The sequence below is a fragment of the Crotalus tigris genome, unplaced genomic scaffold, assembly GCF_016545835.1.
Source record: "Crotalus tigris isolate CLP2741 ecotype Arizona unplaced genomic scaffold, ASM1654583v1 scf7180000017673.840971, whole genome shotgun sequence".
NCBI classification, from domain to species: Eukaryota; Metazoa; Chordata; class Lepidosauria; order Squamata; family Viperidae; genus Crotalus; species Crotalus tigris.
In genome coordinates, this window is record NW_024096558.1 from 383,882 (window position 1) to 411,327 (window position 27,446).

The following is a 27,446-nucleotide window of genomic DNA, read 5'->3' on the forward strand; positions in this document are numbered from 1 at the left end:
TCTGAGTGTTTGTCTAGGCTGGCTCCAGCTTTCTGATGGTTTTACATTTGCATTTGTATGGGCCTGGCTCTTGCTTGGGGCAGAGAGATAGATTTGGGGCCAAGTTTGGTTTTAAAAAGTCCTTTTGAAGAAAAATATATTTTTCTGCCCTTTTTAATATTTCCTTCTGGGCTAACTTTCATCAATCCCCCGCTTTGTGCCTTAAGTGTGTATTTATGACACACTTATTGGCACAACATTAAAATTGATCTGGTCAGGGAGACTTGGTAGGCAAGCTTTTAAACTGTTAAGCAAAATAATAATAATAAGACATTAATGGAGGCAGCAGAAAAAGATCTCTTTAGTGGCTCCCAAAAGGGGAGCTTGCACCCATAAAGTTCTAAAAGTCAGGGCAAAATTTTGTTAGATAGAAATTTATAGTGTCCAATATTCTGTGCCAATCATTTTCAAATGTTGGATATCACCTTTAGCTTCCAGTCAGGTTTGCATACCCCCCAAAATTCTTCACAGCCATGGTTCTCCTTAGTACATGACCACTGGCTGCCCAGTTTCAAGGGTTGTTTCCTGCCTTAGCTCTTAATTCAGTGCATCCAGGTTTGTAATGCCCAACTGCCAGGCTATTAAATTTTTCTTTAAATTGCCCATAATGAGCTCTAGGAATCCCAATCTGAGCTCAACAGTGCAAAATATTCAGGGCATAAGTTTGGGATTTTTCCTATTGCTTCCTTAGTCAGGGCATATGAATTGCAAATCACCTGAGGGGGCCTAGTTCCCTCCCCCTTGTTATCTGTTGGAAGTTGATCCCTCAAAGCTTTGGTACAACAGAGCAAAAATCAGCCTGGGGAACTTCACTAAAGGTAGGTGGAGGGGATAGACTCAAGTGTGATTCTGAATGGTGTCTGTGTGTGTGTGCATGTATATGCAGCTACTTTTACAAAATAGTCAATACAAACATTCTGGATAAATTTTCCCTCCCACCAGATAGAAGTCCAAGGTGTTCAGTACTTGTTCTGCCACCTATTCCTAAATGCCATCTCTCCATTAATACATTCAACTGGCTTGTTACAATACAAATGGGGCAAGAAAGAAAAGTTTACAATGAGTTTCCACCCTCCCCCCACAGTCTAATTCTCTCTTCTGAGGCTTCACATGGCATCAGTGGCTCCAGGAATCCTTCCTTCTGCAGCTCTCACAGGCATCTGGGTAAATGGTAGGACTTGGGAAGATTTTCAACTTAGATTGCATGGTGGCTTTTTAGTGGATGGCTGGATTCAAAACTCAATTCCATGGCTCGAATGGATGGAGGCAGCATCTGGGTCTGTGTGTTCTGCTTCCAAAGGCTTGGGAGAAGGTTTCAGGGCTGAAAGATACAAGAACAAGGTCTCCCCCGCCCTTTCTGGGTGGACTCTACCAGGAGAGGCAGACAAAAGGTATGGAGAACAAAGGTCAAGAAAAGAATTGGAAGGGGGGTAGCTTGCAGGCAGTTTGAAAATGCTGAAAACTCCAAATAATTTTAAAAGCCTAATATTTTGAGATGTGCAACTTGCCAAGGGTAGGAGAACATTTATTCTAAAATAGACCATATCGTTTTAGAGATTGAGAAATGCTTATATATTTGGGATAAGAAAAGTTTCATAGTAGCATCACCAATAAGTGATAGGATACGAAAAGTAACTTAAGGAAATTATTTCCCCACACAAGCAGACTTGAGTTTCAAAAGGCTCTTGTAGATAGACACACATTTTTCAGGAAAAAGATAGATAAAACACATACAGTGAATGCAAGTGAAACTTTTCCAACAGATAAACTTAAAACAATCCCTCCTGGTAACTTAAGGCTGTTCTTGAGCGTACACAGAGAGAAAGAGGAAAACAAACAAACAAACAAACAAACACAACTTTTTTCTTCACTCTGTTTGTTGGCCAGACAAACAGAGTGAGGTATTTCCTTTTTGTGGCTTATTTTAAGCAGAATTTCTAGCAGAATTTAAAATTCTTTTTCCTTTGGATTTGAAACAGTTAACAGTCACATTTACCTCTCACGCACAGACTTTGACAAACATATATACACAAAGACAAGAGAACAGAAGTCTTAGTTTTACACATCCTAGTCATTCCCACCATAAATTTCAGATAACTCAAGTTAGGGAAGGCACACATTTTAAACATACCACATGGTTGCATAGAGAAGAGAGAGAGAGATAGAGAGAGAGAGAATCACTATTTCTTATTTTCCCTTTTAAGTACCTTTATTTAGACAAATTGGTTTCCCAGCAAGGCCCTAAGCAAAGTCTATTTTTCTTTCATACACTACACAGTCGAAGTCTCCTTGTGAGACTTCTTTCCAAACAGTCGAAGTCTCCTTGTGAGACTTCTTTCCAAACCTAAAGGGCACTACACAGTCGAAGTCTCCTTGCAAGACTTCTTTCCTAACTTTGCATTGCTTACAGGGCCTTACCAGCTAGTTGCCCAAATCCAATTCTTTCATTCACTCATTCCATTTCATTTTCACACAGTCTCTCCCTTTTCCCTAACAAAAGGTTCTGTGCTCTGGCCAACCCCCATGCTGTCCAGGTTCTGCCAATTAAACAGATCCTTTCTGCGGCTAGGAAAGACCAGAAGGAGCAAAATCCAATTGTGATTGGGGAAAAAAAGATCTTCTCACTCACACAAACAGAAATACACACATTTTCTTTGTTCCCCTGGGCTTTAAACTTAAAATTTAGAGGTACTCACCTTCACCTTCTTTCCAAAGCAGCCCTTGAGCTCAAACTCTCAAAACTCCCTTTACTACCCTAGCTCCACATGGGCAAGGCCTGGGAGACCCATCCACAGACACAAGGGGGTCTGCTGCCGGCAAGATGGGGCTTACCAGTCTCAGTCCATTGGAGAGGTTAGCTTGGAGTCCCATCTCGGGGTGCCAAATTGTTAGAAGTAAGGTCTTCATCCTGGTTCATCCAAGCCGGGAATAAATAAGCAAACATGGTGACTGCTTTGGGAAGAAGGTTACAGTTTATTGCAGAAAGATGGTCTTCAGGAAAGTGCAGAGGAGAGAAGAAGAGAGCAAATGGAGAGATTGAGCACATGGGCAGTAGGTTTTATACCCCCTCTAGCCTTTTGTTTGGAATAGTTTCCTGTTCCTGTGGCATGAACCTTGAGACTGTTTCTGAGTGTTTGTCTAGGCCTTGATATCTGTGGTTTAATTCTGTTATCATATCCTGCTTCCCAGGTGATGGGGCTGACTCCTAGAGTTTGGGTGGGGTATGCAGATCTTCTCTTTTGTCTTCTTGATTGCTCTGGCTCCAACTTTCTGATGGTTTTACATTTGCATTTGTATGGGCCTGGCTCTTGCTTGGGGCAGAGAGATAGATTTGGGGCCAAGTTTGGTTTTAAAAAGTCCTTTTGAAGAAAAATATATTTTTCTGCCCTTTTTAATATTTCCTTCTGGGCTAACTTTCATCATTCCATAGTTAGATCTTTACCTCCATTCTGGAAAAGATATGAACCCTTATTTTACAGTTCAGCTTCTTTGAAGATATTTGCCTTCGTGCTAATTATAGAATCTTCCTCCCGAAAAGTGTATTTTTAAATATTACATGTCACCACAGCAAAACAGGCAAGAACAGAGAATAAGAAAGGTCTGCAAGCCATTGTTAGCAGATGACTGTAACTTAAAATTTGTACATTGGGTAAAGTTAATGAATCACATAGAAGCAACCTCCATGTAGGGCATTTTTCTAGATTTATGACTCCATTTTTACTGTTTGGACCTTTTTTCTATATTTTTTGTGCAGAATAAATCCAACAGACACACAATGGAAAGAGACAAAACAGATCTAGGTAAGTTACTGTTTTTATCCTGGCAGTTAGTCTACAGGATGATAGTGAAGAACACAGAAGAATGATATTTAGTTGTCATGGCAATGGGAATCATAACTGATAGAAATTCCTAAAGGAAATTAAATAAAGTTGGGCCATATAGAAGACATGATATATAGATCTGTTAGGTTCAGCTCAGAAATCATTAAGAGCAATTCCAGTGAGATTCTCCTCCCCTATCTTTTGTTTCATCTTTGGTTTTGCCATTATTAAAAAGTGGAAAGGTTCTTGTTGTGTTATCTGTTCTCCATCCCATTGATGGCATTCTTTTTATTTTGCTGCTTCAGAACTGCAAGCAAGAACTGGCGGGACCACAAAATTAGCAAATCAATAGAAAATGAAGAAGCTAAAGTGCTTTGGAATTTTAGCATTCAAACAGAGAAGCACTTGTAATATAACACCCCAGACTTAATAATTGCCTATAAAAAAGACAAAAAAAAAAAAAAATCTGAAGAGTGGACATTGCAGTACCTGGAGACAGCAGAATAGAAGACAAAAGAACAGGAGATGATAACAAACTACAAAGACCTACAAATAGAAGTAAAATGAACATGGCAAAAAAGGCAAATATAGTATCAATATAATAGAGATCTTGGATGCAATTTCAAAACATCTGGAGCACTATTTGAACATCATCAGCATTGGCAAATTTTCCAACAATCAATTGCAAAAGGCAGCTCTATTGGACAGCTTACATCCTGTGGTGATGCCTTTAACACCATCAAACAACCCTATCCCAGGTTCTTGGGAAGGACTTGATAAGCAGATAAAAATGCTAAATCAAGTCTAAACATCTGGCTGACTTGCAACTAACCAAAATAATACTAGAAGTATATGCTGTTCAATTCCCACAGACTCTATACATGGAGATAGAGAAACTTGATGTTGGGAAATAATGATCCAGTTAGCCCAGTTGAACACAGCCAATAAATGTACTATTTTCATTGCCTACTTGTTCTTTTTAATTATTTGAAAATGCTCATGTGTATGGAATGTGCAAAAAAATGAGAAATTGGTTTGTTTCAGACACAATTCAATTGCAATTATTTTTTCACTCTCCAGGGTTGCCCAAACTGGAAGTCTGCCAGGAGTATTATGGAGTCCCTCCTCCGCCAGTAGCATTTGGTCCACCTCTGAGGCTCAACGTAGGGGACATTGTGGAACTGAACAAAGCTGAGGCAGAGCAGCTGTGGTGGCAGGTAAATATCATTCCCAGGACTATCCAAGGGCAGCCTAGGAGTGGCACCATCAGGCAATGGAGGTGAAACCAAGATGACACTGCAGGTGCATATCTTTTATATAAAATTGTCCCTAAAGGAAGTATATAAATTGGTTCATCCCAACTTAGCTGAATACATCCACCTTAAATTAAACTGGAGTGGTACTTCATCTTGAATACTGAAGTATTTACTGTTTAAAATTCAGTTTGTATATTATGAAAGGCACCTTGAATCTTTAAAATCGTGTCTACCATATTAAAATACAAAATGCCAAAAGGAACACTAGAATGGAAAGGTTTATTACAGTGATTTGACAGCAACTGTTTTCACCCAAGTTAGCTTTGGATCCTTTGTCCTAGTTGCATAAGTATGTATGCATTCTTTCAGTCTTGAGTCCACAGAAGAAATAGACCAATATAAATTGCATAGCTCTTACGGCCAAGTATTTTTCATCTTCAAGAAGAAGACCAATGTGCTGTCCTTACAGATTTAATGTTGGACAAGTTTAGAAAAACAATTGGAGGATTCCCTTAGTTTTGTTTTCTTCCCATTGTCACCTGCCAGTAGAACAAATATCCGCATGGGATTTCGGAGAAGATGAAATTAAGTTTTGAATGTTCTGATTTTGTGTTCTCATGAATACACTCAAGGGAAGGGCAACTATTAGCTGATGGTCTTGTCTCATTTTGGGCATGGTATTAAAGGACACAGGATACGGGAAGAGCAGTATTATGGAATAACGCTAAACTGATGTATAGAAGTAGTCCACAAAACAACTGACATACATTAAGGAGTTGCAAAGTGATGTGGGAAGGAGATCTCCTACTTCACTAAGCAGTGCCTTCTTGTATCTGTTAACCATTTTTAATATGATAAATCTGTGGTTTGAAAAGCATTTTTGAGAAGGGCAATAATTTAGAAATAAACTGGGTTGATTGCAACAGGGCAAAAGGTCAGTCTCAACAAGTATTAGTTCTGTCCTTTTTATTTGCATGGTGCACATACATGCCTTTTTTCTTTCTTCATGCTGAATTGAAAATTTAAAACAGAGACGTCCTCAAAACCAAAGATCACTGCATTTAAAGGCACCTCCTGTAATTCTAAAAGGTAATATCTTGGAGATGGGAGGAGAATTCAGGATTTTTTTTCTCTGTGTTCAAGCAGATTGGCATTTAGGGAGAAGGGACAAAGAAAAAGTAATAATTTTATTAATGATACAGAACTGATCAGATTTGTCCTCTCTAGTTAATTTCACAAGAAATTCCTTTCAGTATGTTTTGGATGATAGGGGTGGAGAAGGCAAAGGGGCAGAAGAAGGGACCAGCTCTTGAGAAATTTCTATTAGCCTAACTGAAAAAGAGGGCTGCAGATGTGGTGGGGGGAAAGGGCTTTGGAAAGCACTGTCAGGCATTATGCAACTATCTGGTCTTCCTATCAATACAATTCAAGAGCCAATGGGAGTTAGGTAGACCCCTGTCCTTGACTGTGTCATCAGCTACATCATCAACGAAACATCATAGACTGTCTGTTCTATTTTTATACTATCTTTAATGTGATTTTTAGATATTTTTATATCTGTTGTCTTAATTTGCTTGTTGTGTGTTGCTCAGAGTTGCTTTTGGTGAGATGCACAGCTATACAAATTTGATTAATAAAATAAATACATTCAGCAACATTTGTGTTGGAAGAAAAGGAAAAACATTAAAAATGAAACATCTAAGAACTAAATAAAACTATGTCATGGGCTCAGGATGAGAAGATGGCAACATCATGAGGATAGGATCCTTCAGAACATTTTGTGAGACTTTTTGTGCCCTGGTCATGATGATGAGCTCTTAGAGAATGCTGCCTGGAGGAGAGGACAGCCGTAGAGGAGAAGGTTTCAACCTTCCTCATTGGTCCTTTCTATCAACCTTCTTCTACATAGTTCCTCTATTATAATTTAGGCAATCAAGCTGGCTGGAGATGGTGGAAATTTAGTCCAATATGTACATTTGAAGAGCACATGTTGCTTTAAACGATCACTGACATACCAGAGTACCAAAGGGAAAGGCTCAAATGAGCAGTGTTTTGAGATTTTTTTTTAATCTGCTTGCTTTTCACCATCTCTAGGTTTGCTATTACCCCAGAAAAGTTGTCTCTCTTTGCTTGGTCTGGAAGTGAGATTAGTCAGAGTTCAATTACCTGTTCAAGTATACTAAATCTGACATCAAAAGCCAGCTAGCTTATCTATTTTAATGGCAGACTTATCAAGTGAACGAATCTGGCAAAACGATTCAGGACATTTCAATATAACCTTCTAGTTCTAACAAAATAATCTATTGTAATTTTTTCCATCATATTACTAATAAACTGAAAATTACACTTGAAAAAACTCTATCTGAACATGTCCTTTGCTTTCAATTTGGATTGCAGGGAAGGAACACATCAAGCAATGAAGTTGGCTGGTTCCCTTGTAGGAAAGTGAAGCCTTATATCTCTGTAAGTAGCATTATCACTGGAGGTACTGGGATTTGGACTTCTTTGTGTATTTGCTTAAAAGTCTGTAAGCATACTCCATTTGATACAAGAGGACTTGGGCAGGAGTTATTAAGTCTCCTAGCTGATCATTCCTCGCTTGAAAGAATGGCTAATCCAATATAGGTAAAAGGTGTGAGCTAGGGAAGGTTCCTAGGCTTTGGTTTGGTATGGTAATTCCCTTTGGAAAAAGAGTTTTTAAATATTTTTTTTCTATGGTTCACTTTTTCATTCAACACAACTTTCCCCAAGAAAAATGCAAACAGCAATTATATCTTTTCTTTCCCAGAGTCCTCGTCCAGATCTCTCAGTTTATCTTTGGTAAGTATTAATTCAGATTTCTACCATCTTGTTAATCATGCTTTCATTCTGTGCTGTTATATGAAGCATGAATGCTTTTGATTTGCCTAAGCTGGTTTCAACTTTGAGGATGCATCTATGCCTACATTTTCAACTGCATTCAGTACACTTTTACACTGCAGATAGATATGATGCAGTATTTGCTATGGGAAATTCCATGTTTGTTATTAAATACATTTCCCCATGTCAAATAGACTATATGAGGGAGAAGAAGCTAGTTGCCCATTCCTGTTCTCCTGCCCAGCCCCCAATTTTATTTCTTAATAAGAATATAAATATTCATATTGAGAAAAAGTCAAATATTTGTTGTATGTGGTTCCCAAATTATTAAAACCAGAGGTTTTTTTTTAAGTGCAATCAACCTGATTCATTCATGGAATGTTATAGATGCCCAAAGAAAGACATCTTCCATTTATAACCGTTCTATAATTCCATCATACTGCTTTTTTTCTTCCTTTTTTGAAAAAAAAAACATTTTTATTGGAAAGTTGGAATAGCTATTAGATTGAGAGGTAATAGCTGGATCTGTCCACTTGGAATCATTCTTGTCTCATCATGGTTATATGGAGTATGGGGACACCCAGTGACTGAACATTGTATTGCTAATAAGCAATAACCCTCCCTACACAGGTATGCGGGACCCATGGAGCGGGCAGAAGCAGAACAAATCCTTGCCAGCCGATCAGATGGAACTTACCTGGTGCGGCAGAGAATCAAAGATGCAACTGAATTTGCCATCAGCATCAAGTAAGTTTAATTCCAGTCAGAATTGTCTACAATAAGAAAATGTAGATTTGGATGTTTAAAATAATGAAGAAGAGAGAGGGGCCAGGAGAATTGATAGGAACAGAGAAACACACAGTGTATTTTTTCCTATAATTTGCTTTTCATTAGAATCTCATGACTCATTTCTTTGGATGTCAGCATATTATCTTTCTCCATACCATCTACAGCAGTGGTTCTCAACCTGTGGGTCGGGACCCCATTTGGGGTCAAACAACCATTTCACGGGGGTCGCCAAACAACGCAGTCCGCCATTTTTTCCCCCTTTTCCTTAGCTGTGCTACTCCCTTTTATTCTATTGGCTTTTGAAAGCCAATAGAATAGACTCTCTTGAATAGAGTCTAATTCTATTGGCTTTCAAAAGCCAATAGGAATTGTCCAGGCTGTCTCTGCCCTGCTGAGCCCGCCAAAAGTCCCATTCTGCAAACGGTGCTGCCCCAGTTGAGTAGTCCTCGACTTACGACCAATTGAGTAATCCTCGACTTACGACCCGTTGGGGGTCGTGGCATTAAAAAGGTTGAGAACCACTAATCTACAGTTATAGAAGAGGGGAATGTAACTCTGGTACAATATGTGCTATGTTTGCAAAAGGTTCCATTTTGAACTTTGAAAAGAAGAAATAGGGGAGACATGATAGCAGTATTCCAGTATTTGAGGGGCTGCCACAAAGAAGAGGGGGTCATGTTATTCTCCAAAACACCAGAGGGCAGTACAAGAAATAATGGTTGGAAACTGATCAAGGAGAGAAGAAACCTGGAATTAAGGAGAAACTTCTGACAGTGAGGACAATTAACCAGTGGAACAGCTTGCCCCCAGAAATCGTGGGAGCTCCATCACTGGAGATTTTTAAGAAGAGGCTAAACAGTCACTTGTCTGAGATGGTATCGGTTCTCCTGCTTGAGCAGGGGGGCTGGACTAGAAGATCTCCAAGGTCACTTCCAGCTCTATTCCATTCTAGATATGTTTATTCTAGAACCCCATATGGAGCAGAATTAGCATGGTTGGAATTGGACTTTCTCTCTCTGAGATTCAAGCTGGGTTTGTGATATACAAAAGAACCATCATGAGGCCTGGTGTAAAAGACAAACATGTGGAATTTTAAAAATTCCAGATTTTCAAAATTTTGTTTTTGGTATCAGTCAGCCAGAGTGAATGTAATCACATTGTGTAGCTTCCTGTCAGGATTCAGTCCTCCTACATAGGTCTACAGTAGAATTGGAATCTCAAAGAGGAACTCCCTATCAAGCTTTCAGGAACTTGAGGAGGTTTTGGAACCTGGCATTCCAGCTTCAGAACCAGCAGTCTCCAAATCAGATACCAAGGTCTTGAATGCACACACAAGGTCTATCCATCACTCATAAAGATGATGGCCCACAGGCAGGAGCTTGATCAGCTTATTCAGAAGGCAGTTCATGATGTAGTTGACAAGATATGTAAATGCTAAGAAACAGATTCCAAACAGATTCCAGATTTTACTTGGCTTTTTATTTGGACTAGGCTTTTTGCTGAAACAAAGAGCTGCCATTTTATGCAACTCAAGCAATATAAATAGAGACTTTAGAGCCATTGTTGGTTTGTTTTCAACTTGACTATTGCTGCTATCTATTTGCGTTTGAATGAGATGAGTCCTTGGCCTCTTCTACAGTTTAATTCTGTTCAGTTTAAAGGTACATCTGTTTTTAATGAACCTGTGTTATCATTGCTTATCATTCGAAGGAAACCTACTGTTATACGTATTTCTCGTCTACAGGTTCAATGCCGAAGTCAAGCACATCAAAATCCAGACCAAGGAGGAGCTGTATCGCATTACAGAGAAGAAAGCCTTCAAAGGACTTATAGTAAGAATTGATCTTCACCACCATTACTTTTGCAGCACAAGTGAAAAACGAGCTTATGAAATTAAAAAAGGGAAGAGAGGAAATAAGAGGGAAAATTGAAGGGAACATAAACATTATAGCACTTGTTTAGAACAATAGGGCCTTTGATAAACTCAGGGCCCTTCTCCCCAGCACTGTTTCTTCTCACCATTCCTCCAAACTATCTGAAATTGGTTAGCGAAGTAGGTAGATAATAATATGAGCCAATTAATGCTTCCTCCAGCTGACCTGAAGGAGATCTCAAAAATGGCCAGTCAGTACCTCAAGTCCCAAACTAGTGCAGATGCTGAAGTAGAGAAAAATATCTCACCAAAGCACTCTACAAGAGAAATTGCTTAAAAGTGAGTGTACCTCCAATCCATGTTATGACTGTAAGAAATGATGTTATCTTGACTACTTGAGAACATTGCTTTGTTGTGCTTTTAAAACACCAGCATATCATATTTTTATAGGCAGGCACTTTCCCAAAAAATTCTAATTATGGTTTAGAGGTTCATGTAGTCAACTTGATAAAAGGAAGTTAAGCATCTACAGGGAAGGGAGGAAAGAGGTTTGCTTGACCACAGGAAACAGATGAGGTGAAAGGTCCTTTCAATGACAATGCAAACTGTCCACAAGATGTTATTTAGCTGCAAAATTGCAGGAAAAAGAAATCCAACTTTATGCCAATTTCAAATAAATGAATGACCTCAAAAAAATGTGATTCATCTTTTGAAATAAAGGTTCAGAGGTGGTACAGCAGTTTAGCAAATGACAGAAATCCCTCCATTGGTATTTTCTCCATTCTAATTGGCAATCTACTGTGGATACTCTTTATTAAAATGAAGCCTAAGTTGTGGAGACACTGTGCATCTCTCATGCAGGGTATAATATTATACCGCCACGGAGCCAGTTTATATTTCTCTATTTGTAACCCAGAGATCAAGGAAGAAACTCTGGAAAGGATCATTAAAGTTTAGAGCAGGATCTAACTTGCTGTGTTACATGGTAATAAGTGCTTTCCTTTCATGTCTTTCTCATATGTATGAGCTGGATACATCATGCCAATGACAAATGTACGTCTTGTACTGTTGCCTTATTTCAAAGAGCACTTCTCCATTTTACTCCTAGGAGCTGGTGGAGTTCTACCAAGAAAATTCCTTGAAGGATTGCTTTAAGACCCTTGATACAGTTCTGCAATTTTCTTTCAAAGAGCCAGAAAGTAAAATAGGATCCAAGCCACCTGGTATGTGATCTAGTTTCAAAATTCAAGTGACCTGACGTGGAACAAGAATTAACTAGGAAAGCTCTATCAGATTTGGATGGGGATAGTGGACAGGTATTCTGTGGTGGAGTGTAGTCCAGACTCCCAGGAGGGAGGAAGTGCATTTCAAAGGAATAAGAGCCAGTGAAGTTCAGATAGTTTGGTTAGGAGGAAGAGAGTCAAGTAAGCTCTCTTTAGAAGTTCTCAGAGTTCACCAATATACTGTATAGCAATCAATGCCAATTTTCACACTGGGGAGCAACTCGTAGACATAAGTCAGTTTCCTATCTTCCTTCAGTGGTTATTTGCCTTTTCCTCTACCCATTAGTCTGCTATATCTCAAGGAGAAGGGGGAAAGCACAAATGGAGTACTACTGTGTTTTCCTGAAAATAAGCCCTAGCTGGATTTCTACATGCCTAATATAAGCCCTACCACCAAAATAAGCCCTAGTTAAGACCCCACTCACTCTGTCCCATGAGGTGGGGCAAGGCACACATGTAAAAATTCAAGCTAGGGCAGGGTGGAGCTGATCCATGTGTCCCACACCTGCTTACCTCGGGACCACCTCAGCCAGGCCTCCCATGCCCCAACACCTGCCTTGCCTCGCAGCAGCGGTACTGACAGCCTGCCCAGCAACAGCTTGCGTGGCTACCACCAGCCCACTTCTTCTGTGGCCACTCACTGCCACTCATGTGTATCGCCCCACCCGCGGCCTTCGTTTTGCTGGCAGAGGCCTTCAAAAAAGGCCTCTGCTGGTGAAATGGAAGCCGGGGAGGGGGGAACGCATGTCAACCCAGAGCTCCATTTTGAGCTGCAGAGGCTTCTCCTGAAGGTTCTGCCAGTGAAATGGAGGCCTGGGTCAATGCACACAAGTGGCAGCAAGAGGCCACAGAAGTGGCCCAGCGGCGGTCACATGCGCTCCTGCTGGATAGGCTGTTAGTGCCACCATCGCGAGGCAAGACAGTGGGGAAAAAAAGACATCCCCCCAAAATAACACTAAGGCCTCTTTTGGAAGCAAAAGAAATTAAGACCAGGTCTTATTTTTGGGAAAACACAGTATCTTCTATAACAGTGGTGGCGAACCTATGGCACGCGTGCCAGAGGTGGCACGCAGAGCCCTCTCTGTCGGCACGTGCACCATCGCTCCAGCCTCCCCCAACGGCCCCCTCCTCACCAGCAACCCCCCTGGAGGAGAGTCGCCCCCGGGCATGGCCCACATAGAACAGTGCAGCCAAGAACATGGCAGCCGGGCAGCAGGGACATGACTCCGCCCTTGTGCCCTGTCATGTGCAGTTGATGCTGCGGGATGCAGGTGGAAGGCGTGGCTGCCATAGCGCTTCTGGGCTACCTGGGTGATCTGCAGCAGGCCGTAGAGGCCGTGGGAGGCCCTGCGGGCAGGGGTGGAGCGGGCAGGGGCGAAGCGGGGGCAGAGCAGGGGCTGATGGGGGGCAGAACGGGGGGGTGGCAAGGATGGCAGGGAGAGGCCGGTTTTGGGGCACTTGCTCGCTAAAAGGTTCGCCATCACTGTTCTATAATCTATACAAAATATCTGATTTGATAAAGTGCTATTCTGCATCACAAAGAAAAAGTTGTCTTCAAGGCCAGTTCAATTCTTGATGACTTCATGAATATGTCTACATAGTTTTCTTGACAAAAATATAGAAGGTTTGCCACTGTAGTTTTTTTTTTTTTTAATTTTTCAATCTGTCTTATATCCCTGATGGTCTCCTATCCAAATACTAACCAGATCTGACCTTGCTTAGCTTTTTGAAATTAGCCAAGGTTGGCTGTGGGCTAATATATCTGTAGCAGAGAAGTGAAATGAGAAAAGCCATGCTTGTGGAGATTTTGCAGGCATACATTGATCCTCAGATGGCATTTTACTTGGCCTTCTTATTGTCATGCCATAAGAATCATAGAACAATTAAGATTTTCTGCAGTTCTAGGAACCCGATGAATCTTCTCCGGTTCTGCCCTGACTACTACTAAACTACTGTTTCTTTGACAGGAAAAAGTCTCAAGTACTTTGGTTCAGCCAAGGCTCGCTATAATTTCTGTGCACGAGATCGGACTGAATTGTCCTTGTCAGAGGGAGACATCATAAAGATTCTCAATAAGAAAGGACAGCCAGGATGGTGGAAAGGAGAGATCTATGGTCGAGTGAGCATCTTCACATCCATATAAGTGTGAATTGTCTGACTGCAGAATTTATAGTAGAAATTGGATTCATATGCAAACAGATCTACTAGTTATTTGCTGTGGAGTACTGTATTCCACTGAAGTTGCTGCTATAAAGTCAACTTTCAATTAGGAAATCTTAGGCTCCTACTGCTGGATGATCGGATGAAGATCTATGTTAACAATTTGCTAGTTTAGAGTTTAGAAAATGCTGGCATCAGTATAGGAATAAGTAACATTTCAACACCAAGGATCAGCGACTCTTCCCTTAGTTTAGAATATTTTCATTGTTTATTGGATTCTAATAAGTTTTTGTCTATATTTTCTCCTTGCAGATTGGCTGGTTCCCAGCAAATTATGTAGAAGAGGATTATTCAGAATATTGCTGAGATCACCACATTGAATGCAGCACCTTTTCTCATGTGCAAAAACTATTATTTATGAACTCTCTTTGTTTCTCTTGCCTTTTCATCACCCATCAGATCCTGCCCCCCCCCCATTACATGTTCTTGTCTAATAAACTGGGTATTGTGGTAATAACATCCTGGTAAAGTGTGTGTGCCTGTTCTAAAGAGGAAACAACACTGTAAGAATTCGCAATGCAGAAACTATTTTTTTAAATCTGAGTTACTCATAAGAACAAGTGGGTTGGATATCTATAGTAACTGCATACTCCAGCATGTAGTTCTTATTTTTTAAAATTTTCCATTATCCAACTGACTGTAGAATGCTGCAGAAATATGCTTTGTCTGAAATCTGGGTTGCAACTTCTCCAGACTTTTCTTCATTACTGGTAATAAATAACAAAGGAAATAGTTTATATGTGGCATTGAAATTCCTGGGATCTTCCAGATCAAACCAGGGAATAATTTCTTTCTATGGAAAACAACTTTGCATAAACCACACACTTTTCCTGAGTTGCCAATGTATCATGGATTATCTTCAGTTTAATTTCTAGGATTTTCAGTTTAGATGCAAATAAAAGAGAATATACTGGGTGGAAAACTTTTGCCTGAAAATAAGTGGAATTAGCACAAAATACATACCACTAGATCAGGGTTTTTCAACCAGTGGTACGGGTACCACCTGTGGTACATTGGCACTTGGCAGGTGGTACGTGACCATCCTAGAAAAGTGGTAGCTTGAGAGAGGAATGTGCTGAACCGGTGGAAGCACCGTACAAGCCTGAGCAAGACATGGCTGAAGCTGCAGCGCTCTCAGGGCTCAGCGGAAGCGCCAGGATCAGTGCTGCTTTCCAGCTGATCAGTGCTTCTTCGGGGCTGTCAGGGCTCAGTGGAAGCACCAGGATCAGCGCCAGGCTCCAGCTGGAGCTCGGCGCTGATCCTGGTGCTTCTGCTGAGCCCTAAAGAAGCACAAATCAGCTGGAAAGCAGCACTGATCCTGGCACGTCTGCTGAGCCCAGAAGAAGCGCCCATCATCTGGAATACTGCAGCATCTCCAGGGTCTTATGATTTACATTCAGATGCTTGGCAACTGCTTCATATTTATGATGGTCACAATGTCCCAGGGTCATGTGAAGTGACCAAAACCTGCTGCAACCACCCAGCAGACGGGAGAAATAAAAACCAAACATCCCCCACCCCTGCTGCCAATCCTCAGCAGAAATGCTCACAACAATGGAAACCTCGGACAGGAGGAAGAGTGCCGCCGGGTGGGCAGACAGGTGTCTTGCTCAGCTGTGCCTTGGGGGGGCACTTTTTTCAGTGCCATTGTAACTTCAAACAGTCACTAAGCAAACTGTTGTAAGTCGAGGACTACCTGTACTTTATCACTTTTTACCTTTTGGTGGGGGTCATCAAGTTTTTGACATGTTGCTAGGCAACTGGTGGTACTCGGATATTGCCATATCCTAAAAGTGGCACAGTGGGTGAAAAGGTTGAAAAGCCCTGCACTAGATTACATGGTTTAATGAAGATATTCAGAATTAGAGAACTTTATATAGTTTTCTGAACTATAATTCCCTCTGAATTCTTTTTTCTGGGATACTATGCAAGAAACATTTAAGATCTCTTATTGCTTAAAAGCATTAAGAAGGTACAGTAGAATAGATGCTGCTCAGAAGAACAATTCCTAAATTAAGGAGCATATTTTATCATGACAAATAGAAGCAACTATTATCCAACAATTATCATTTTATGCTGGTTTCACAGCATAAAACTGACTGTAGAATGCTGTAGAAATATGCTTTGTCTGAAATCTGGGTTGCAACTTCTTCAGACTTTTCTTCATTACTGTAATGAATAACAAAGGAAATAGTCTATATGTGGCACTGAAACTCCTGGGATCTTCCAGATAAAACCAGTGAATAATTGTCTTCTTTCTGTGGAAAACAGCTTTGCAAAACCTTGTTCTGATATGTGTTGTTCTAGTATGAAATTACACTTGGAAAATATTCAACATTAGAAAGAACTTTCTGCTGGCAACCACTATGTAGTGGAACTGACTGCTTTGGGCTTTCCTTTATCAAGGAAGTTTAAGCAGAGACTTGAAGTCTATGTATCAAAAATGTATGCAGTATTAATGACATTCCTGCAACAGAAGACCTTCTACATGGCTTTCAATGCAGAGTTCCATTCTGGTTTATGCCAAATTGGATCAGTGTGTGCCTAGATGACCCAAAATCTGTCATCTAAACTCTTTTGAATGACTTCAAGTCTTTAAAGTAACTTTTCTAAGTATAACAACAACAACAACAACAACAATAATAATAATAAAGTTGGAAGGGACCTTGGAGATCATCTAGTCCAACCCCCTGCTCAGACAGGAAACCCTATACCATTTCAGACAAATGGCTGTCCAGTTTCTTCTTAAAAACTTCCAGTTGTTAGTTGTTAACAGTCACTGCATTGCACCTTTTGTTTCCCACATGCAGCATAACATAGCCTTTAATTTTTATATTTATAATTATAATATTGCCAAATGTGATCATGTCAAATTTCTCTCTTCTCATTCATTTTGTTTCTCTAGGAAACAAAAAAAGTTATGCCACAAAATTAGTGTGGCTCTTTTCCTCAAAATAGCACAGTCAATGTACCGGTATTTATCTGGAAGACCCAAGTTGGAGAAGGTTAAGCTAGCTCATGTAAGTAGCTGATTTAAACCAAGTTGTGCACTTTCCCAGGTGGGCTTGGGAACCATCTCCCATTGCTTCTTACTGCACTTAAGGAGGCAAAGCTATTCAATAAAACGGCAGGAGGTTGTTTGGCCCTATCTCTCATAACCTTTTCATTAGGAGTCTTATCTATGCAATCTGAGAACACATTTATTTATTTATTTATTTAAATAATATAAATATATGCTGCCTACGTCACTATCCAGAACAACTCCGGGAAGCTTTGCAGTTTTCTTGAGAAGTACTTAAGAGATGGGGTTCAAAGATTTGTGGGCCCAGTCCTCCACTTTGCAATGGGAGTACTAATGTTGCTTCTTCCATTCCTTTGTGAAATTCTGTTGTTTTTTTTAATATTAGTTACTTTTTGGAGCACACAAATAAGCATGAACACCCTTCTCCCCCAATCTATCCCTAGGTTTATGAAAACTTAAAAGCCTGTTTCACTGCTGTATTCTTTGAATAATTCTAAAGTACATCTTGATTTATTATTATATCCATTAGCTAATGTTTCAGGTAATGATAAACTGGTTTGTTTTGCTGAAGATAAATTGGGCAGGTCTAAAAAGTGAGCTCAACTCTTCTTGAGCTTACTCTATGAAAAGGCATCCTTTCATCTTGAATCTTTCCATAGCATCATCCTTCCCAGTGCAATTTTGACACTTTCAGCTATATAACTGAGGGGCTTGTCTCCATTAGTTGTCAAAACTGCTTTTTGCATTAGTCAGTATGATGAATCAAAGTCCATTTTCACTGTCATCAACTGTGCCTCCTATGCTATTGTTTGCAGTCCCTACTAGAGAAGTCCTAGCTCAAATAGCTCACTACTTGTAAGAGCTTTGTATGAATAGATACAACCTTACTCCTCTGACAATATAGCTACTAGTGGCCAACAGACTCCTTATTCAAACAGATTTCATTATTTTAATTAAAATAAATTCAAATAAAAAAGAGTTACTGAACATAGGCACATCAAAAAGTACCTGACCACTCACTCCACTACAGCACAACCAACACAAGCTATGAAAAAGTTAACAATGCCATACATCAAAAACATCTCAAAAATAACCAACAGACTACACATGGCTTCACCGTAGCACACAAAGCAACTAAAGTCCTCCAAAACATCTTAAGTAAACCAGAAGACTTAGTAAGTCCCAGAAGAAAAAACAGGAGTCATCTACAACATATTGTATAAGGAGTGTAACAGCTGCTACATAGGACAGATAGACAGAAGACTAGCAGAGGTCATCCATGAACACCAACTAGCAGTCAGAAGACATGATGCAAACTATTAATTTCATGATTTGAAAACTATATTCCCATTAATTCAACCCAAAATTTCATTTGCTTTTTTTTGTAAGCCACATCACATTGGCAGTTCATATTCAATTTAAATACTGAATAATAATGACTACTCTTTCAATATTTTTTCTAGGATATCCAGCTCAATTTTGTGTTGTTAAGAAATGTGATCAGCATTCCCTCCACCAAGTCCATTCAATTAATAAAAGTATTGACAATTACCATGGCCATGACTGAACCTTCTGGCACCCTGCTGCATATCTCTCTCCAATTTAACGAAAAGCCTTTGAAGTGCACATTTTGAGTATAATCCTCAAGCCAGCTATGAACCAACTTAATTGTGATGCCATTAGACCTATGCACAACTAGCTTCTTGTTATGAATATTATGGGGTATATAGCAAAGACGAAATCAGGAAAGCAAAGGCTCAGAATGAACAAAGACTTGCAACAGAAATCAAGGATAATAAAAAAAGTTTCTTCCAACACATTAACAACAAGAAAAAAAGTCAAGGAAACTGTAGGTCCAGTCGTGAGATTCAAATATGTGAACAACCGGTTCTCTGTGTGGATGCTGCTTCCAGTCCATTCTGGGCCTGGACAACAAAAAATTAGCTACCGGTTCTGCCGACTTGCTGTTCAAATCCTCTGAATACTTCTTCAAACATGGCAAATAGAACTAAGATTGTATTCACATACAACTGGAACCATGCCACAAAATGTTGGTTCTATCCATTTTCATGTCTAAATAAGTCTTTTTAATTTCTTTTTGTCCCTTTTTAATGCTTTCAGCTGAGCCAAGAACAACCTGTTGACAGAGAGAAAATTTGACAGCCTATCGTATTTACTTGCTGAACTCCATGGGTAAAATCCCTCTTAGTCCTCCCTGGACCTGCAGCCTTATATTCTTCAGTTCCTGTTTGTGTGGTATATAGCAGTCACTCAGTTTTTATTTCTTAATTTTAAAAAATGCTAATGGCTTACATTGGATAGGGTAACCTACAGCATGTGTGCAGTGCTGTTTGTAACTATATGTATATACATTTAAAATATTTTTCTCTTTTTCGCTTTGTCTGTTACTGTTTTGTGCAATAATCATATATTTTGCCATCCCGGGCCATGAAGACTATGTGACTATACACCACTAATGGGATGCAAAGAAAAAATACAGAATAATAGTGGCAATACTAGAAACTAATAACGTTTCCAAGGAAGAAAATTCCCATAAAAACTGTAAAATCAAAATTTTCAAACTCTTAGCTGAAGCACACATGATTTATCAATGGGATCATAATTTTGCTATAAGTATTATTATAAAAATATTAAATAGCTCATTGAAGATTTTTTTAAAAAAAAATCTCACAATTTTCATCAATTACAATCTGTTACAAAACTTGATTATTCATGGCAAACAGCTGTTGCCTTGGCAGCTATGATGTTTAGAGGAATATATCAGAAGCAGTAAAAAAGATTATGGGTGAAAACACTGTTAATGAAGCCAGTATCATTACTTTTGCAACAAGAACAAAGTAAAAGTCATCAATGAAAGACTACAAAAAAATAATTTTTCGAGCAACAGTTCTAGAATGCTGTGGTTCAATACCTGAAATTTAATTTCAACAAATCAAACCCCTAAAATAGCATGTGCATAGGCTTCCTTTGTCCAGAAATCAAAGAGGTTACTGCTTTAGATAGGACTGCAGTGACCCTTCAATATGCAAAATTTAATTCAAAATTTTGAATTCAAAACGGACCCTTCAGGAGCAGATCCATAATGTTGTTCGAAACATCAGTGGAAGCACAAGTGGCTCCAGGTCAATAAGTGCTCTTTCAACACTGCTGGCTTATTTAGCTATTTTCTGGATGGGATAGGTTGGGCACAGTGATCTATAGACTATGAACTTACTTTGGGCTTGGCTCGGAAACTATATAGTTAACACAAAATAGTGAAGGGGGCAATCTACCATAAACGTTGTACCTCTGCTTGTGGATTTGCTACCAAAGTAAACTCTTAGGACATACAGTTATTGTTCTCAAACTTGAGTGGAAGCAAATGCCAATGCCCTATCAGACCATGCTCTGGACTCTCTTCTCCATTTTATTTGGAGAAACCAAGAACCATGTTCAGCTCCAGCTTTACATTCAGTAACAGCCTTATGGGTTGCACCTAGTGACTCCCATCTCAGAGAAAGGATGTCATCTCTCCCCATAAGGCACAAAGTTACTTGATGCCCTGCCTACTGCACCATGGGCTTCTGCCAGTCATTTAGAGCAGGTTTTTTCAACCTTTTCACCCATTGTACCACTTTTAGGATATGGCAACATCCGAGTACCACCAGTCGCCTAGCAAGGTGTCAAAAACTTGATGACCAAAAAAAAAAAACCCCCAAAAAAAGGAAAAAAGTGATAAAGTGCACGTAGTCCTCGACTTACAACAGTTCGCTTAGTGACTGTTCGAAGTTACAGTGGCACTGAAAAAAGTGCCCCCCAAGGCACAGCTGAGCAAGATACCTGCCTGCCCGCCCGGCCGTGCTCTTCCTCCTGTCCGAGGTTTTCATTGTTGTGAGCATTTCTGTTGAGGATTGGCAGCGGGGGTGGGGTGGAGGAGTGTTTGGTTTTTATTCCCCCCGTCTGCTGAGTGGTTGCAGCAGATTTTGGTCACTTCACATGACCCTGGGACACTGTGACCGTCATAAATATGAATCAGTTGCCAAGCATCTGAATGTAAATCACAAGACCCCGGGGATGCTGCAACATTCCAGCTGATCAGCACTTCTTCTAGGCTCAGCAGAAGTGCCAGGATCAGCACCGAGCTCGAGCTGGAGCCTGACGCTGATCCTGGTGCTTCCACTGAGCCCTGACAGTCCTGAAGAAGCACTGATCAGCTGGAGCCTGGCACTGGTCCTGGCGCTTCCACTGAGCCCTGACAGTCCTGAAGAAGCACTGATCAGCTGGAGCCTGGCACTGGTCCTGGCGCTTCCACTGAGCCCTGACAGCCCTGCAGCTCCAGCCATCTCTCGCTCAGGCTTGTGCGCTGCTGCCATCGGTTCAGCTCATTCCCCTCCCCCGCTACCATTTTTCTAGAATGGTTGAGTACCACCTGCCAAGTGCCAATGTACCACAGGTGGTACCACTGGTTGAAAAGCCCTGATTTAGAGGTTGGGCTGCTTACAAGAAGTGGAATCTCAAGCCTGGTAAAGCAGGACACAATAACCTAGGGAAACAGCTGCGGGAAACAGCCTGGCACTATCCGTGTTAGGTTTCACCCCAAGGCAGAACTTAACTATTCAGGCAAGATTACAAGAACTTATGATAAGTAACATTTATTGAGGAAAATTAGGAAGCCTTCATCAAAAATATAATGGCTACTCTCTTTAAGAAACTTTATACAATATATAAACATCTTGTATATCTTTTTCTTTCCCGTTTCCCAGTTCTTGATTCTGTTTTTTTTAGTTTTGTTTTTACTTTCTTTTGTTTCTGCAACACTGAATTTGTTTTAATTGTGTTTTTCATTGACTGTGTAAGAACTAACTCTTACACTTTGCTTGCAGTATTCCCTAGCTCCAAGAAAGCATTGTGTGGTAATTGCACAGTGGAATCTGCCTTAAATTTGGTGACTTTTACTGTTTCCCTGACATTTTGGATTGCAAATGGTATCTGAAAGAGGTGCCAAACCTTTTTGCAAATATGGGGAGGAGACAATTGTGTCTAAACCATGAAAGGTTGTCATCACCAGGGGAAGTCAGGCTATCTTTAGACAAGGTGTGGAGAGACAAAAGAGGATGATTTAGAAAATGGGTTCCTTTGCTCAAGAGTTGCACACAAAATATTAATGATTCTCTCCATGCATCCTTTTTCCAAGAATTCTGAAAACTACTTTGAGACTTGAACAGCTCCAAGCAACTATAGTTGATGACCCTGACAATTGTTCCAGTTGCACCAATTGGCCAAATGTGAATTCAGACTTAAGTACCATGTTTCCCCGAAAGTAAGGCCTATCCTGAAAATAAGTCCTAGCTTGATTTTTGGGGCTGGGCCTAATATAAGACCTAGCCTCCCAAATAAGCCCTAGTTTTGGGGCAAGGCACACACCTAAAAATCAAGTTGGGCAGGGGTGAGGGTGTGGAGCTGCCCCACCCACCCCACACCCACTCCTTCGGCCCCAGAAGAACTGGATCTGCTGGGTGGGTCTGTCAGTGCCGGAAGTAAGACATCCCCCCAAAATAAGACAAGGTGCTTCTTTTGGGGCAAAAAAAAATAAGACCCAGTCTTATTTTTGGGGAAACATGGTACCTCCCATCTCTGGATTTCACCTCCAAGAAATCAGAACTTATAAAATGCCATGTGATATTCTTGACATGTCCTTAACAGTGTTTGTTCATTTCGGAGGATGAAAAGCAATCAGTTTTTAAAATAAATACTGTTTCTATATATACTCTAAATTTTACCTTGAATGTGCACCCTGTCAGCCCAAATATGGGAGAAAGAAATCTTCTTTCTTTTTCTTTTCTTTTAAATTTTACTCTAAATTCTATATATGACTGCAGGCCACTTTAGCTGACTGTGTTCAGCAGGTCAGCAGTTCAAATCTCACCGGCTCAAGGTTGACTCAGCCTTCCATCCTTCCGAGGTAGGTAAAATGAGGACCCAGATTGTTGGGGGCAATGTAAAATATATACATACATTGCTTACTGGTGTACACCGCTTAGAGAGTGCTTGCACTTAAAGCGGTATATAAGTCTCATAAATAAATAAATAACATCATATTCCGAATAAATGTGTAATGACATTATAATTGTACTCTTCATCTTTATGTTGTGTCAGTTATATAAAAGAAACATTTTCCCCCATTGCCAGCAATGGGGTGGGCGCAGTTTCGGTTTGACACATCTGACCCATGGGCCGGCAGTTTGACAATAGATCATTGGCTTGAAGATAGGAGAAAGATGTTTAAAACCATTTGGCGAAGCTGCATGCTACTCCTGGTTTTAGAAGTCAATGAAAACAAGCTGGACTAACTTGTTCCAATTCCCCAAAGTTAAAATAAGTTGATCTCAAGAAACCTCATGAAATCATGGCCACCTCTATATTTGCTTGCACTTCAAGCATTTGTCCAAACAATTGTTCCAACTACTTCTTAAGGAGCTGGTTTCAATTTGACAAGGTGTGAAGAAATTAGCCAAGAGAGTTGACTTGGTGGCAGATCTATCTACCGTAAATAATTTACAATTCTCAGGTATATCTCAGCTTTAAATGTTGCAGAGCACTACATTTGTAGTTAAACATTTAAAATATAAACTCATTTTAAAAAAAAAAGAGTATTAGATTTCAGGGGCAACTAGGATCCCAATTCATTTAATATAGTGACATTTTGCTTCCATAGCAGGAGCAAACTCATCAGACTGGGAGGAAAAATGGCAATATTATCTTGTCTGTCTTGTCTCCAGCCTTTTACCACATAATTACCATGTTCTTAGAATGATAGTAATAGGATAATTGATAGGATAATTTTATCTTCCATTTTCACCAAATCCCATATTTAGATTTTTTTTAGCTATATTCTGTTTTGCCTTATTTCTCTATCAATTTATGTGGATAGCAAAATTCAAACAATTATTTTGTACTTTTCTGTACCATATGAAATGTATTTTGCAAAGAGTTTTTGTTGTCACAACTTTTTAAAAAAGCATAACTTCTGTAAATATGTTTTTCAGTTGTTCTTATTTAACCAGGAGCTTTGAAATCAGCATGTTTTTGGAGCATTCTTTCATACTATATTTCGGCAGACCAACCTTGTATATAGGTAGCCCTCACTTAATAATTGATCGTTAGCAACCCAAATAGAAGTTATTACGGATCCCAAAAAAGGTACTTACAACTTGGATTCTAAATTCTAATAGCCGCCCCACTCCTATGGCCATGTGATTGCATTTTGGGCACTGAGCAACTTGCTTGTGTTTACAGTGGTTCCCAGTATACTCCACTAGTAAAATGGAAAGTGTCTGTTTTATTCTGTGAAGTTTAAAACACAACTTAAATGTAGAAGCTTGTTATGACAAGCAGTACCCAGGCCCCCAATCTAATTTTAAAATAAAACCAAAGTTCAAATGTCTTACCTTACATTACTCAGGTCGCACTGTTGAAAGAAAAGTCTTCATCCTGGTTCAGTCCAAGCCGGGGATAAACTGAAGTAATTAGAGACCAGTCATTGCAGGGTGCAAGGATGTCTGACTACCTTTGCAGTCTTTATTGCTCTTATACAGTTTTTACAAGCAGCAAAAGTTAACATAGCAACAGCATAGCAACAGCATTTGTATTGGTAGATTCTCCTGCCAATCCTTAGGAATATACCAGCCAAGGGGCACCAGCCGGGGCAGTTTTCTGCAACATCCTTTTGGTGTTAACTAGGTGAGATCATGTGAACTAGGTGAGATCATGTAGGTGAGATCATGTATTTGAGCCGAGGCAGTGTGCTGCACACAAACTCTACATGACCTCTATCTCTACAATAAACAACATGGTGACTGCTTTAGAAAGAAGGCTGCAGTTTATTGAAGAGAAGAGCCAGACAGAAAGATGGTTCTGGCAGAAAAGAGGAAAAAAAGGGTTGAGCACATGTGGGGAGTGGGTTTTTATACCCTCTGGAGCCTTTTGTTTGGAGTTGCTTCCTGTGGCATGAACTTTGACCTGAGTCTGAGTGTGCCCTTTGGTATCTCTGTGTTAATCCTATTATGTCCTGTCTTAGACTTTGGGTGGGGTATTTAGATTTTAGGTGCCTTTGTCTTCTTAATTTTCTAGCTGGGGCTTCCAACCTTCCTGTATGGTTTACATCTGCATTTGTACAAGGCTAGTTTCGGCTTGGAGGAGGGAGACCTGGGACTATTAAGAAAAACTGGGTATGCTTTTCTGCCTCTTTACGATCCTTTGAGGAAATTTATTTTTCTGCCCTTTTAATATTTCCTTCTCGGGGGGGGGGGGCTGACTTCCCACAGCACAATAAACCAGATATACTCAACATGGGATTTCAACTAAATATAATTTATATATCCCACATGCCTTCTATAGAAAAAAAAATTACAAGCCTCCAAAAGGCCATGGGAGTAAAAGCCACTGTCATCTCAGAAGGCAAGCTGTTCCAGAACAAGAGCTAGAAGAATGGAGATGATCTGGAGACTTCTGAGTGATTCAGTGTAATATAAAAAATGGGCAGATGAAAGTAAGGATGAAAGTCTCACCTGGGTGAGTGGAGGAGTCTATGGACACAGAATGTGGCAGCTTTATGTCCATTTAAGAGATTTAGTGCATAGTGATGATCCACAAAAGAGCAGGATGGCTAAATTACATTATCTAAGAATATGGAGTCTGCGGGCAATCCCAAATGACTGAGAACTGGGTTTTGAGCAAGTGGTTCAGCATCTTGGGGCTTATTATCGTACCCTTGCTTTATATTCATGTTATTTAGATTTTAACACTATTAATTCACCTTCTTGTGAAACATGCTTCTGTTATAAGAAAAAATAGAAACTCTAAATGTGTTTTAGAACAGGGGTCCCCAACTCCCAGGTGGTGGACAGGTATCATCTGTGGCCTGTTAGGAACCAGCTGCTTGAGCATGGGATCTAGGTAGCATAGGAAACCACTCCCTCCCCCCAGTCCATTGAAAAACTTTCACAAAATCAGTCCCTGGTGCCAAAAAGGTTGGGGACCATTATTTTAGAGCATAGTTTTTTCCCCCAACATTCAGATTAAATTGTTGTCAGGTAAATTGACACTTTTAGCTTCAACAACAGGCCCTTCTGTAAAATGAATTTTTATAGAAGCAGAAAAGTGGATTCTAACGCTATTTTCTGTAGAATTATCTCAATTATCTCATCTCAGAGCAGAAAGCAGTTTATCTTTGCCTCTATTCTAGAATCAGTCCTTTTTTGTTTGCAAATACACACATACACACAATACAGCTTTTCTCCACCACCTGCATTATTTGCCTAACCTCAAGAAATTAAAACATAGTGTTTTAGGTAGACAGGATTCTTCAGCATACCCTTTCATGTGCCCTAACCTACATCTGTACACTTCTAGATATTGTACATTCATGAACTAGTACCCCTTGGGGGATTTAACTTCTATTGACTCTCGAAAGCCGACGTCGTATCGCTACTCGTATTAACCATTCAAAATGTTAGCAAGCCCCATTCAAAATGTTAGCAAGCCATCCTCGCTTCGCTTCTATTTCTTCATCTTCTAGATCAAGTGAACTTTTTTTTTTCCTGCGAAACCCTCTTTTAATACCTGGCTTTCAGTCGGCTAAGGAAACAAAGGCAACTCACTGGATAGGGGCCCTTAAGGAAGCAGCCAAGCGAAATGCTTTGCTTCAACGGCTGCCAGATTTACATGATTAAAGCCCCTTCCCCCCGTATTCCCCTCAGCCGCAGTGGTACTAGCAATGCGCATGCGCATCCACAGCCGGCTCTGATGGCGTTGGGGGATGGGGAGAGAAACTTGGGAAGGCAAAGCAAGTCAGCGCGCGTTTCCACCTTAACTCGTCCCCTTTTCAAAGGAGCGCGAAAAAGCCTTCCTTCGCCACTTTATTGGCTGAGGCTAATGAAAGAGGTGGGACTTAGGAAAAAAAACAATCCATTTTCCCAAATAACATCTACGTCTACCATCCTGCTTCTGTCTACTGAACTGTAATCTCTGCTATATCCAGTGCTTTTGAGCTATTGTTTTAAACAAATCAGAGTCACTTAGAGAGAAAATGGAAGGATGAGAATAAAAATGTGAGACGTTTTGCTATTGGTCCATTAATAACTACGTAATGCTCTAAAGGGTTTCTCGCACTTCCTCCCCCTCGTGATTGGCTAATAGGTAACAAGTCTTTGAAAGATGTTATGATTCTGTTAGGGAAGAGCTCTCTGATTGGTGGAAAAGGCAAGCAGGTTCAGACCAGAGCGA

At 40.1% G+C, this 27,446-nt stretch overlaps 1 protein-coding gene and 1 long non-coding RNA gene across 3 annotated transcripts in view; one reads left to right on the forward strand and one right to left on the reverse strand.

Moving 5' to 3' along the window:
* Nucleotides 1-14,597, forward strand: part of VAV1 (vav guanine nucleotide exchange factor 1) — a 69,267-nt gene extending 54,670 nt beyond the window's left edge. Inside the window, exons 19-27 of the mRNA XM_039337266.1 lie at nt 3,794-3,839; nt 4,941-5,077; nt 7,514-7,579; nt 7,905-7,936; nt 8,606-8,722; nt 10,509-10,596; nt 11,746-11,860; nt 13,888-14,039; nt 14,393-14,597. Coding sequence (XP_039193200.1) covers nt 3,794-3,839; nt 4,941-5,077; nt 7,514-7,579; nt 7,905-7,936; nt 8,606-8,722; nt 10,509-10,596; nt 11,746-11,860; nt 13,888-14,039; nt 14,393-14,446 — 807 coding nt within the window. The 3' untranslated portion in view covers nt 14,447-14,597. The remainder of the gene's footprint in view (nt 1-3,793; nt 3,840-4,940; nt 5,078-7,513; nt 7,580-7,904; nt 7,937-8,605; nt 8,723-10,508; nt 10,597-11,745; nt 11,861-13,887; nt 14,040-14,392) is intronic.
* LOC120305437 lies at nt 1,305-26,904 on the reverse strand. 2 transcript variants are annotated; one of them, XR_005556043.1, is made up of 4 exons: nt 26,784-26,904; nt 24,611-24,679; nt 8,673-8,748; nt 1,305-1,360 (listed from the first exon to the last, which is right to left on the reverse strand). It is a non-coding gene; the product is annotated as an uncharacterized LOC120305437 (long non-coding RNA). The 2 variants fall into 2 exon arrangements; XR_005556042.1 differs by having other exon boundaries at nt 26,822-26,866.
* Nucleotides 26,905-27,446: the final 542 nt, after the last annotated feature.